Source organism: Spea bombifrons, chromosome 10, assembly GCF_027358695.1.
Source record: "Spea bombifrons isolate aSpeBom1 chromosome 10, aSpeBom1.2.pri, whole genome shotgun sequence".
Classification (NCBI taxonomy): Eukaryota; Metazoa; Chordata; class Amphibia; order Anura; family Pelobatidae; genus Spea; species Spea bombifrons.
In genome coordinates, this window is record NC_071096.1 from 5,952,924 (window position 1) to 5,965,582 (window position 12,659).

Here is a 12,659-nt window from a genome sequence, read left to right on the forward strand (position 1 = left end):
CACATCGGAATATTTAGCTTCATCATGGCCTCCGAAGGCTGCAAAAGTCTCTTGTTCCTGTTGAAAATATATCTGACTTTATTGTGCTCATCAAGGCGAGCGATGCATTGCTTTCCTTGCTGCAGGGTTCAAAGGGTTAATCCCGCTGCTGTCGTTTCTGTATTGTGTGTTGAACGCAGTCCTTGCTCTGTTTTCTGTCTGCATCCACGTAGAAATTTCCATCGTGCATCATTTCTGCGCAGCTGTGAACACATCATTTCTTATCACGAAAAAGACAGCTTTTCTAGAATTAAAGGTCCTGACTTCTTTTCCTTAAATCTAATAGATGGCCCTCGGGAAGCCAGAGCTCTGCGGCCACATATTCAGTTCATATTAAGTAATATTATAATGATATAGGCTAAATTCTTAATACTGAGATAATGTTCTAGTAAAATAATCTTTTTTTTATTTTTTACTTTACTTTTTAAAGAGAATTTGATTGTTTATTTTCTGTAGATTTTTTTTTTTTTTTTAATGAGCAGTAAAACGACGTCTTTATACGATCGGTCAGCTGCTGGAGACCCTCGTCCCCAAACAGATGATGTGATGTGTTACACGCCGTGTTTTTTTGTATCCGCGTGCATGGCCGATGATATATATACTCGCTTGATCTTGAGATGCGTAACACGGGGTGTTTGTGTGTTTGTTGAGTTCTAAAGTTTGCATCGAGGCTTCCGTTTGCAGCATTAATGATTCTCTTTAAAACACTGTGTAATCCGATGTGAAACGATGAGGCAGCAGAGATGGAAAATTATTTTCTGCATAATTAACGAGCAATTTCCTTTTGTCAGACAGCAGAATCACTCTGTCAGGTTAGTAGTTTGGTACATTATAGGATGTGTAATTACAAACTGATTATATTTATACCTGCTCATTTGCATGTACCGATAGTTATATTTGCTAGCTGTAATTAATGCATATTAGCGGCAAGTTGTACCGATGCTTTTCATTGCCTTGTCTGTTTATTTACCATATAAAAGACTGGCGTCATTGTCACCTACAGGTATGCATTGTGAAGGTGTCAATAGAATTGATGTGACAGACAGGGCTGTATTAGGCAATGCACGGGGTTCCGCGCTCAGGGAATTATCATTGGAGGAGAAAATTATTCTAAAATGTGGTGTAAAAAGAAAATACGTCGCCTTAGGTAGTGGGGTTTCGAAGCCGGTTACTGTCACATCATGGTTTGTATCGTGAAATCATCTTTTCATTTTTCTCATTTATAACTGTGATGTAATACAAGATTTGATCGCTCCTTCGTTAAAGACGAGCGCGAGACCCCTGGCGCTCGCTCTCCCCTAATCTTCAATTCATTAACCTGCAATTTGCCTGCGACTTTTAAATGTGCATTCTAACCCCCTGTCGCTACATCAAGCAACAAAAAAAGAAAGGGGGTCCCAAGAACTCGTTATTAACTGAATAGCCCCCTCTTCTACGATCCCATGTGCAGTGGAGGGTAATAAAGGGCTTCCGCCTCCCCGCAGCTGTGCCTCCTCTCGCTCCCATCCCTTTGTGGGATGGCGTTAAAGAAAATATTACCCTTGGGGTGGATTCTCGGTTAATACAGCAAACTTTTTAAAATCCTTTAGCGTTTTCCATTTAATGACGTTTGTGAGTTTTAGGTGAGGACATGCGAGTGTCTGAAAGTCATAAAATTTAAAGTCGCATGCACTCTACGCATTAACGTGCAAAGGTCCGACTCACTGGAGTTATTATGTCCTCTGGCATCAGGACATCTATGCAATTCATACACAGCGCATACATTGCACCCGCGCCAATCATCGCTTTACTTGTTATATGTGATCATTTCCATTTGTGCATCAGTTTTGTTGAATTGTACCATTAGCAATTTTTCATTCAAAATATTATGTTACCGTTTGATGGTTGCACATAATTATGAGCTAGCATTTGCACAATGTTCCTTCTTTGCTGAAAACATCAGACTGTAATTTCTAAGATAACGAAGATGATAATTCAAGTAATCTAAACTGCACATCAAACGTCTGTGTGTATTTGTTGCGTGCGAGTAGGACAGTTACTGTAAGTGAAATGGAAATAAATGATATTAATGAGGTCTTCATCAGAACGAGAGTTAAAAATCACGGGTGGTGTGAATGCTTATAGTTAGAGAAGCCGGCTTTTGGAAGCCATTGGATCTCGAGTAAGGCTGGTTTCAGAGTCACTGAACTGTAGGACACAAAAAGGTGTCTTGGAACTCAGTGTCTACAAAATCTCATTTCAATGATGTAAATTATTGTTATAATGGAGGTAAACAAGCAGTGTTGCCCCTAGGCGTGTGCAAGGTCCCATTCAACCTATGTTTGGTGAGGTGAAAGGTAAATTAAGAAGTCCATGGTGGAAAATGTAATGTTTCTTTGTGTCCTTCCCCAGGTATAACTGAAGAAGAAAAGCAGTTCTTGGCACCTCCTATGTTGAAGTTTACCAGAAGTCTGTCTATGCCGGATGCATCCGAAGACATTCCACCTCCACCAGCGACTTTACCTCCTTCTCCACCTCCACCTTCACCGTCACCATTTAATGCCCCTAAGTCTCCGAGTCCTAGAGGTTATGGCACCATTAAGCCAACGTTTACACAAAATTCCGGAACAAAGTCTCCGTCGCCGGCTGTCCGATCCGACACTGTAGGGACAATGATCAGAGACAAGAGCGTGTTTTTCAGACACGAGTCAGACAGGTTCTCGTTAGATGCGGAGGACTTGTATAGCAGCAAAGCGGCACCCCAGCAAAATTTCGTAAATAAGAGAGGCCAGATGCCTGAAAATCCCTATTCTGAAGTTGGAAAGTTAGGGAGCAAAGCCATGTATGTTCCTGCCAAACCTGCAAGGCGGAAGGGAATGCTGGTGAAACAATCCAATGTGGAAGACAGTCCAGAGAAGACCTGCTCCATTCCAATCCCAACCATTATCATAAAAGAACCTTCAACCAGCAGCAGTGGAAAAAGCAGCCAAGGAAGCAGCATGGAGACGGACCTCCAGAACTCAGAGCAACTTGGCCAACTGCGGCCAGATGACACGTTGAACGTGAGCGGTCCCTTTGCTGCTGCTATCGCCGGTGCAGTGAGAGACAGGGAGAAGAGGTTGGAGGCAAGACGCAACTCTCCAGCCTTCTTGTCTACGGACATGGGAGATGAGAGCGTTTGCCCTACCCCAAGCCCAAGGTTGCGGCACTCCAAGTCAATTGATGAGGGCATGTTCTGCCACGAGGAGAGCTTGAAGCATTTTATGGCTCCGTCCTCACTGATTATAAACAGAGGGTCTTCAAATTTCTTCGGTAACTATGAATCCAGCCATCAGGGAGAGTTGAACAATTCAAGGGCAGGAAAGGGAAAAGGTCAGGAAAACAATGCAACTTCAGCCAAACCGGTCGGTGCGCCGGGCAATTACATGCATCCGGTTACAGGAAAGCTTCTAGATCCTAATTCACCTCTGGCTCTGGCGTTGGCTGCTAGAGACAGGGTTATAAAGGAACAAAGCCAACCCATCCCCAGCCTTCCCGAACCTGAAAAAGCCGATCTCAACAAGCCACTTTATATTGACACAAAACTACGATCCAGCCCAGAAAGTTCATTTCCAGCAACCGCGGCAATCAATTCAAATAGGCAGCCCCAACGAGGGGTCCTAAAGAGGCAAGAGACCGAGAGCAAGCATGAACCGGACACGGTGAAGGAGGAAAAACGCCACGAGGAGAAAAAGAACATGTTAATCAACATCATGGACACGTCACAGCAGAAGACAGCTGGGCTGCTCATGGTTCACACAGTAGATACAACCAAAGCTGATGATGTTCTGAGTGAAAACGAAGAAGCAGAGAAGTTATCATCTCCAGACAATCCCAGCACTAAAGCATCAGAACGTCCTGAAGAACTAGAAAATTCATTGCCCAGAACCACGGACCCCGGACCCCCTGCACCTCCTAGCAAAGCCATCATAACCGTCTGCTCTGTGGACGAGCCGGTCATTCTACCTTTCCGAATCCCTCCTCCGCCTTTTGCCTCGATAGATGTGGATGAGGATTTCATCTTCACTGAGCCCCTGCCGCCTCCTCTGGAGTTCGCTAACAGTTTCGACATCCCAGAGGATGCGTCTGCAATGCCGCCCTCCACCATGTCTGACTTTTTGAATCAGAGAAAAAACGGGACTCTCCCTCCGACTTCATTCCATCCCAACGTTGCCTCTAACTCTTTAGAAAGTAAAAAGCCTTTGGGCATGTCCAACTGCCTGCCTGCCTCGTTCATCACGCACCCCGAAAGCTTTGACAACGTCACGGACTCTGGGATCGAGGAGGTGGACAGCCGCAGCAGTAGTGACCATCATTTAGAGACGACAAGCACTATTTCCACCGTCTCGAGCATATCTACCTTATCGTCCGAGGGTGGAGAGAATCTGGACACATGTACAGTCTATGCAGATGGGCAAGCGTTTCTAGTCGACAAACCCCCGGTACCTCCAAAGCCAAAAGTGAAGCCCATAATCAGCAAAAGCAATGCACTTTACAAGGATGCTGTTCTTGAAGAAAATATAGACAATTTTGTTATCCCACCTCCTGCTCCTCCGCCACCCCCTCTTGGAATGCAGCCCAACACACCCAAGGCTGGGCAACAAAGGACCTCCAAATTGTGGGGCGACGCCACAGAGGTGAAAAGCCCGGTGATGCCAAGCCCCAAAGCCAATGTCATTAGCGAATTAAATTCCATCTTGCAGCAGATGAACAGGGAAAAGGCTTTGAAACCCGGAGAAGGTTTGGAATCGCCAACTGGGATGAAAACAGCAAATCTCAGCACAAGGTAATGAACAAACGGCTTCGTATCTTTGTGGGTCGAGCCAACCCTGTAGTGCATGCTCTAGAGGTCTACATAGATAGCGGTCAGGGTGATACTTAGCTGGTTGGTGAACTGCAACACGTTCACACTGACCGGGGACCATGAGAATTGTAGTCCGCTGGCCGCTGTGACAGCTCCGTATCCCCAATACTTCAGATAACTGCAGAAAATAAGTTTTTTTGTTTGCAGGATAGAATGACTGTGATTACAGAATGGAAAAAATAAGTATATATGATGGGAGTGAATCTGCTACAATCAGCAGAGATATCACAATGGTTGCTATAGTGACTGCACTCCATCTGGTATTTGAAATTTGGTTGAAGTGGAGAGTCGGTCAACTCTGACCTGTCCTAAAATCGTGTTCAGTCCAGGCCTGATGGATGCTCTGCTTGTTATCTTGCGTCTCTCCCCTATCCATGTCAGGTAGACGTAGCACCCTTTAGCGACCATTCTTTACTGTATCTTCATTAAGGCTTTTTGGTTTTGGGGTATGATCTGTAGGCTACCCGGTTCCATTTCTTTATCCCTTCTCATATCACCTTGGAACCTGAAAGCCCGGCTTTTGGTGAAAGCCGTATGTTTCTTCTGATGTTGGCTTTTCTCCTTTTCGGTTTGCTTTTGATCCTCACTGATGGAGGATAATGGACACATTACAGACCGTGTTTACTAAAAAGAGAAAATTGCTCTCCAGCAAACATGCTATCTCAGTTGTTCTTATCACCTCTTAAGATGCCCTGGCCCCCATATCTGCTTTTATTTTGTTTGTCATTTATACGTTAGCTCAGGCCCCGAGTGGGATTTGCCACAAGACTCCGTAAACTCTTATTTCAGATCCCTGGCAAGAGCTATGATGCCCGTATTGCTTTGAATGAAATAGAAGGGCACAAGCATGGGACCCTAACTCAGAGAAATGGCACTTTTTAGTAAAATAAATAAATACATTTAAAAAAAAAAATATATATATATATATATATAGATACACACATACATAATAATCCGGCCCGCCACAAGTTTTTAAATGGCCCGCAGCAACTCCAGTTGCCACCGGCAGGCTGCCTTACTTGGGATCGGCCATCTGAATATCTGGCCGCAACTGGACGTGACATATGATGTCATATATGATGTATGATGTCATATATAATACCTCATATATGACATCATACATCATATATGATGTATGATGTCATATATGAGGTATTATGGTCAGACCTGCAGGCAGACTGAGAGTAATACACACATGCAAAAATATTAATTTGGGCAAGCTGGTGGAGGGTATGAAGGGCAAATAATCCTGGGTATTGAGATGGAAGGGATGATTTGGGGGCAATACAGGGTAATAATATCTTCCACATACATACACACGCAGCAACTCCAACACCATACACTTACACATACATACACTGCCCCTCTAACACCATACACTTACACATACATACACAGTCCCTCCAACACCATACACTTACACTTACATACACAGCCCCTCCAACGCCATACACATACATACACAGCCCCTCCAACGCCATACACACACACACATATACATACATGTATAATTTCTTACAAATTATAGATCTTGCTAGGATATTTTTTTTAAAAAAATGGCATTTCTGTTAGTTTGTAAGCTTCTCATTTGATGCAGGGTTTGCATGGGTTACTCAGCAATGTGTAAAATTTAAATGTGGCCCTGTGGAGACCCCTGGTCTTGAATCCATTTCAAATGTAACTGTTCCCCCTTATTGATTGTGTATATATATATAATATAAATTTCATAAGCACACATTTTCCTACAAACACAGAATCATGTTATGGCCCAACCTTTATCTCCTAGATACAGTTTTATAACATAAGTTTCATAGTTGGTGAAACCAGGGCATTAACATAACACCAATTAGAAAATACCCGCACATATTATTTATTATTATTATTATTATTCTATTTAGCACCAACAACTCCCACAGCGCTTCTTACAGTCCATACATTCCAAGGGTCCGACAAAACCAGCAGTGATAGACTAAGACAAACCGAACATTACATACTCCCTTAACTGGTGGTTACCTGCGCAGGTATCAGGGATGGCCGACTTCTCATCTGCCGACCGCCAAGATTGGGTGCTCACCTACCTGCAAACATATGTTATTTTGGGTCTGAAAGACATGTGGCATCAGACCCGCCATGCTCCTCTGGAGAGTAATATTTTCCAAGTTACTCTAAAAGTTCCTAAAATGTAAATAAGAAAAACACCCTGAAGTAAAGCAGAAAGCTTCAAAAAGCTCCTCGGTTCCCAGGCAGTCAGGCTCCTCGTGGGTTAACTCTCTGGAGTGTGTTTCGGCGTCAAATAATTCATATTAAACTTTGTGTAACCTCTTCTTTGCCAAAGGGCTGGGTAATACTATCGCTGCCTGTTCTTCTTAAGGCAGGAATGTCTATCATGTTTAATTTATTAACCTCAAGATTCAAAAAATTATTAAATTAACATTTCACGAGACAGCTCAGGGAGACTTTGGGAACCGAAGGAAGCAGGAGGTTACCATCGCGAGACCTGCGATGGCCAAGCCTTTAATATTTGCGTTTGTGTGATGTTTGCATTGTGTCTTGTGTTTTTGTTACATAGTATTCAGAATATAGACCTACACATGATAATAGGGTAAACACGCAAAAAAAAAAGCATTGGTGTTACTATTCTGAAGAAAAACTGTAATTTTCAGGGAAATAGGAAAGAGCTGGAGGGGGGCAGACTGTTCACAGGCAGAAATTGGTGAACCTAGATCACGTATTTCTTTTAGAATTCTTAAAACGAAACACAGTTAAAGTATTAAAGTATAATAGAGTAAAGCGAGATGTTCTGTTTGCAAACGATGGAACCGACGGGCTTCGGGTGCCGTCTTGTGGCCATTGAGTTGGTTGTAAATGTAAATTGGATCTGCTGAATAGAGCCGGGGATCTGCCTTCTTAGACGAGGCCGGAGCTGAGCTTAATTCGTGTCGTATAGATTGGGCCAAGCTGATGGCTGGCGAAGAATGTTCCGGAATTTCCTTGCGTCGGGACCAAATTCAGCCCTCGATAAGTGCAGTGACGTTTTTAAATATCATTACGTTATTTTTACTAAAAAAGCCTGATGTGCTTTTTCTGCATTTTCTCTGCGATTTAGACGGATTGGGATAATTATTTTAAAAAGCGCTCTTTTTTAAGAAAATATAACAAGCAGAAGACATTTTTTGGTGTTGGGCTGAAAACATTGCATTGTGTGTTTGATGGAGGCCAGAACACTGTGGCTGACTGTTATGTTTCATTATCGATGAATCTCTTATTGCTGGAGTTACTTCAAAGCAAAGTTCTCACTCATTATTTTATCAGATAGGTAGGTTTCACCCGATTGAGATCATGTAGCCTGTTAATTTTTAGGAATTGTTTTATATAGCGCCATCATATTCTGTAGCGCTGTACAATGGGTAGCCAGGAAATAACCTAAGTAGTAGTAGTAGTACATAATCATTTGGCTCCAGTGATTCTGGATGATTCTGAGTAATCGGTGAGTAATGTGACGTATTAATAAGTCTCTGGTCAGGGACAGTCGAGATTCATTAAATAATCGAGATTCATTAAATAATAATTATTACTAACTGCATATATGCCGTCTGTTGCTTTCTTCACGTGATGGTGTCTGTTGTTCGTCGTGACTCTTCGGTAAATGTATTCAACCAGCAAAATGTTAAAAAGTGACATGTCTACTCGGTCACATTCTAATTATTTTGCGTGCTTCTCTTGCAGGGGCTCAGATGCATTGAGTACTGTCTCAGGTAGCAGAAATACTACGGTCACGTTCACCGTCCGTCCCGGAGCTCACCAGCCAATCACATTGCAGAACAGGACCCCCGAGTTTGATGGCAGGATCGCAGGGATGAGACGCGCCCCGAGCCCCGTGGTGTCTCCGGCCGAGATCACCAGAGATATTAAGCCAGGTCCAATGTCGGCTCCGCCATCTTCCATGTCTGATGTGTTCGTCTTACCCACCCAGCCTCCCGGCGGGGACCTCTTTGGGATGAGCATGGGGAGAAGCCGGTCCCCTTCCCCATCTATTTTGCAACAGCCAATTTCTAATAAGCCTTTTTCAGCAAAACCCGTCCACATGTGGACTAAGCAAGACGTGGCCGACTGGCTGGAAAGCCTACACCTCGGAGAACACAAAGAAATGTTTATGGACAATGAAATCGATGGAACCCATTTACCAAGCCTTCAAAAGGAAGACCTGATAGATCTCGGGGTCACCCGAGTTGGCCACAGAATGAATATAGAACGAGCTTTAAAACAGCTACTGGACAGATAAAAGTTACCTAGCGCTGCCTCTTCGCTTTTTATTTTAAAAGTCCTTTCCTTTCTAAATTTCTTAATAGGGCCCGTAATCCATCAAACGACGAAATATCCTTTTCTTTACTTAAATAGCTGTACAGATCATTTATAAGCACAATATTTTACTGAAATAAGTGGCTGGTCTACTAGGCTGCTTTGGTGCCACTTTAGTTCTAGAGAAAGAAAAAAAACACCAGGTTAGGGAAAAAACAAGAGAACTTTTTGTGATTTAATAATTCTATTTCTGTGGAATAACTATTTGGAGAAAAAAAAATATGGAAAAAAAAAAAAGTCTGACCTTTTTAAAAATTCAGCCTCATTTGGATGAACCTAAAGCAGCTGAGCTGTGTTCTATTTTCTATATTTATTAGAACTTCTTAGGAGAACAAATATTTCTTCAGCGGCGAGTCTAAATAATGCAGCGGTAATGGATTAAAATACTGAAACCCCTTACGGAAGCAAGTCATTTATACCCGCTCTGCGTCACCGGTAACGGGGCACTGCCTCCTCTGGCCCCGGAAGGGTTAATCTTGGGGTGGGGGGCTACGTCCGATTCTCCAGCTAGCGATGGGGCGAAACTCATCCGCCGGCCCTGGGTTAACACCCGTCTTCATCTTTCTTTCAGGTCTTAATTTGTAATTGAGTTCCATTGTCATAAAAAAAATATATATATAAAAAAAACAAAACAAAAAAAAGGTGTTTTAGTTGAGAGTATTTTCAGTTACTTTCCATTATCTGTTGCGCAAGACCGTATTAGAATATTGGGGAAAAAAGTTTTTAATAATCTGCATATTCTTTTCTGTTCTCTATCCATTATTCTGTCGTGAAACCCTCAGCCTCGTTACGAAGTGTACGAAATGGTTCTTCAGCCATCGTTGTCTTCCATTTGGTGATTATTTCCGAATTAAATATGTAAACTAAAGGCCATGCTACTTTTTTTACGGGATACATATGGATTTACCTCTCTCTCTCTATACGTGCCAGGAAACCAAGTTTGTGCGATCGCGGCAGACCTTTGCCTACGTTTCGAGGCGCGGGGGGCTCGTTTCCAGGAATGGATGTGAATTTTTGCTTGTCGTGTGACTTTCAGGCACTTAAACGCAAACATGTATGTAGTAGAAACGACGTTAACATTTAAAGAGCTAAATAAATAGTATATTTTTTACCCGGTGTCTTATGAGAGGATGTATGAAAACGAATCATTTGCTAATTAACAAAAACAAAATTGTAAAAAAATAAAGATACGCCATAAATACTTAAATACCTAGGGAGCCGGCCAACGCGGCCAGGAGAAGCAGCCACAAACCGCGATGGGTTCTTAGGAATACAGCTCAATGCATTGCGTATGGATCAATTGTATTGCGTATGGATCAATTGTATAGACACAATATTAACACATCGCTTACTTAGCGTGGGGGGGGGGATGCTCTAGAAAAGCGCGGCCAAGCTTCGTCCAGACCGCACGCCCATCATCCTTCAAGGCCCATCATCTGAGGGCAGCGGGAGGACGCTTGGCCGCCCCTCGGGGATTCAGGACTCTTAGATTTAGAACTTTTTGTTAGATAGTGTAATTTAAAGAATTTTTTTTCTCTACATATCAATAGTTTATGTAATTTTTTGTGGATATAAACACCAACATTTTACAAAACATAAACAAAAAAACCTTGTAAATTGTGTAAAACTTGCACAGCGGCGAACAGAGAAATTCCGTGCGATTCTCTTCTTTATTCTATTATACAGACGACTAGGTGTGACTGTTCATTTCTACATCACAGAAACCTTTTTGCCTGTGAAAGTTTTTTTGTTTCAAAAATATGTTTTTCATTCCTCTGGAGGGGGAATAACCATTCAAAAAAAACAGACAAAACAGAGCCAGTCCCAAAAATACAGTATTTCACCCCATAACACAAAAAATATCTTTCTTTTCAGCATTTTCCTGCTCTCGTGTGCTATCCGCCTGCATTTACGTTGTTAATGTTGTAATTTTTTTTGTGCTTTTAACTCAAACGATACATTTTACTCATTTTTAAACCGAGCTGCTGTAATTGCACTTTTCCAAAATCCTCAAAAACTATTGTATGGCAACCAAATACTTGTAAGAAATTCTATAGAATATTGCACTACGGATGTGGCTCTGATTGCAGAAAAAATATGTTCTGTTTGAACTATAAATAAAAGACAAACGTTGCCAAATGTCGAGCTCAAGTTTTTACATTTTACAGCAAAAGCGGCGCGGGACGGAGCGGGAACCCGGCGTTGGTGGCAATTCTAGAACGACTTAGAATACCGTATGGGCAAGTGATTTTTTCATTCTTAAATCAATAACATTTAGCTAGCCACAGGGGCAATTTCCATCTGAACCATAGTTATTGGTCAGGGAGAGGGTCGAAGCTTGGATGGAATGCAAGGAAGTTTTACTTTACTGAGAGGGTGGTAGATAAGTGGAGCAGCCTTCCAGCAGAAGTGGTAGAGGTTAACACAGTGAGGGGGATTTAAACATGTATGGGATAGATATACGGCTCCTGAATATAAGATGAGACCAACGACTGATTAAGGTTTGAGTCTTTATAGCAGGAGAAACGGGCGACTAGACGGGGGCCGAATGGGTCTTTAGGACTTAACAGGGGATGCAGAATGAAAACAATAAGAAAAATCTATCAACACATTTAAAGTTATAAAGGAAAAAAATAAAACGCAGGTTGTAACACTAAAGCCAAATCATTTGGCATACTGGGAAGATGAGGGAGTTGGATTCTCCCATTTATTTTATGGATCACAGAATTAAAAAGATGCGGGGAACAGAAAGAAATCTTACTAATATCGATGCCTAACAAAAAGCTCACGGCTTCACTCTTACACCCATCAGACGCCATTAACTTCTGAAACGACGCAGGTACGTGGGTTCCCTAAACGGCACCGGCGAGTCTCTGCATAAAAAAAGAGAAAAAAGGCAAAAAAAAAACCCCAACATCCTTTCACCGTGAGAGCTTTTACCAAATAAAACGTAGAACTTGGTTGGGAAAGAAAAAAAAAAACAAACTTTATTGAAGTCTCATTTACAAAATCAGATCGTACATGAAGTGCTTTATGCAAAACCAGATAAAAGCATAACCCCCACCCAGTCTGCTTTACATCGAAGAGCAGCTCCTCGGCACGCGGGGACAGCACAGATCGATGGCTGAGGATTCTGGGAGTTCAGACACATACCCGGCCCACGGCCTTAATGTATAAAATATATGAGAGGTGGGGTGAAGTTACAAAGATCTGCGCGGCAGGAATGGGGGTATAAACATGATTAAGCAAAGGGGGAGTCCTGCTAAAAAACATCAAATTCCACTTTGCTAAAAGCAGAAAAGATATCTGCTAAATTCCAAAAAACTCTCAACATCAAACCAAAGAGATTTTATCCAATCCCAGTCTGTAACGCGGGACA

General features: G+C 42.4%; 1 protein-coding gene across 3 annotated transcripts in view; it reads left to right on the top strand.

Moving 5' to 3' along the window:
* The window catches only part of SHANK2 (SH3 and multiple ankyrin repeat domains 2), a 164,907-nt gene extending 155,463 nt beyond the window's left edge, over positions 1–9,444 (top strand). For all 3 annotated transcript variants that reach the window (XM_053448763.1, XM_053448764.1, XM_053448765.1), the window contains 3 exons: positions 831–851; positions 2,431–4,843; positions 8,648–9,444. In XM_053448763.1, coding sequence (XP_053304738.1) covers positions 831–851; positions 2,431–4,843; positions 8,648–9,203 — 2,990 coding nt within the window. In that variant the 3' untranslated portion in view covers positions 9,204–9,444. The remainder of the gene's footprint in view (positions 1–830; positions 852–2,430; positions 4,844–8,647) is intronic.
* The last annotated feature ends 3,215 nt before the right edge of the window (positions 9,445–12,659 follow it).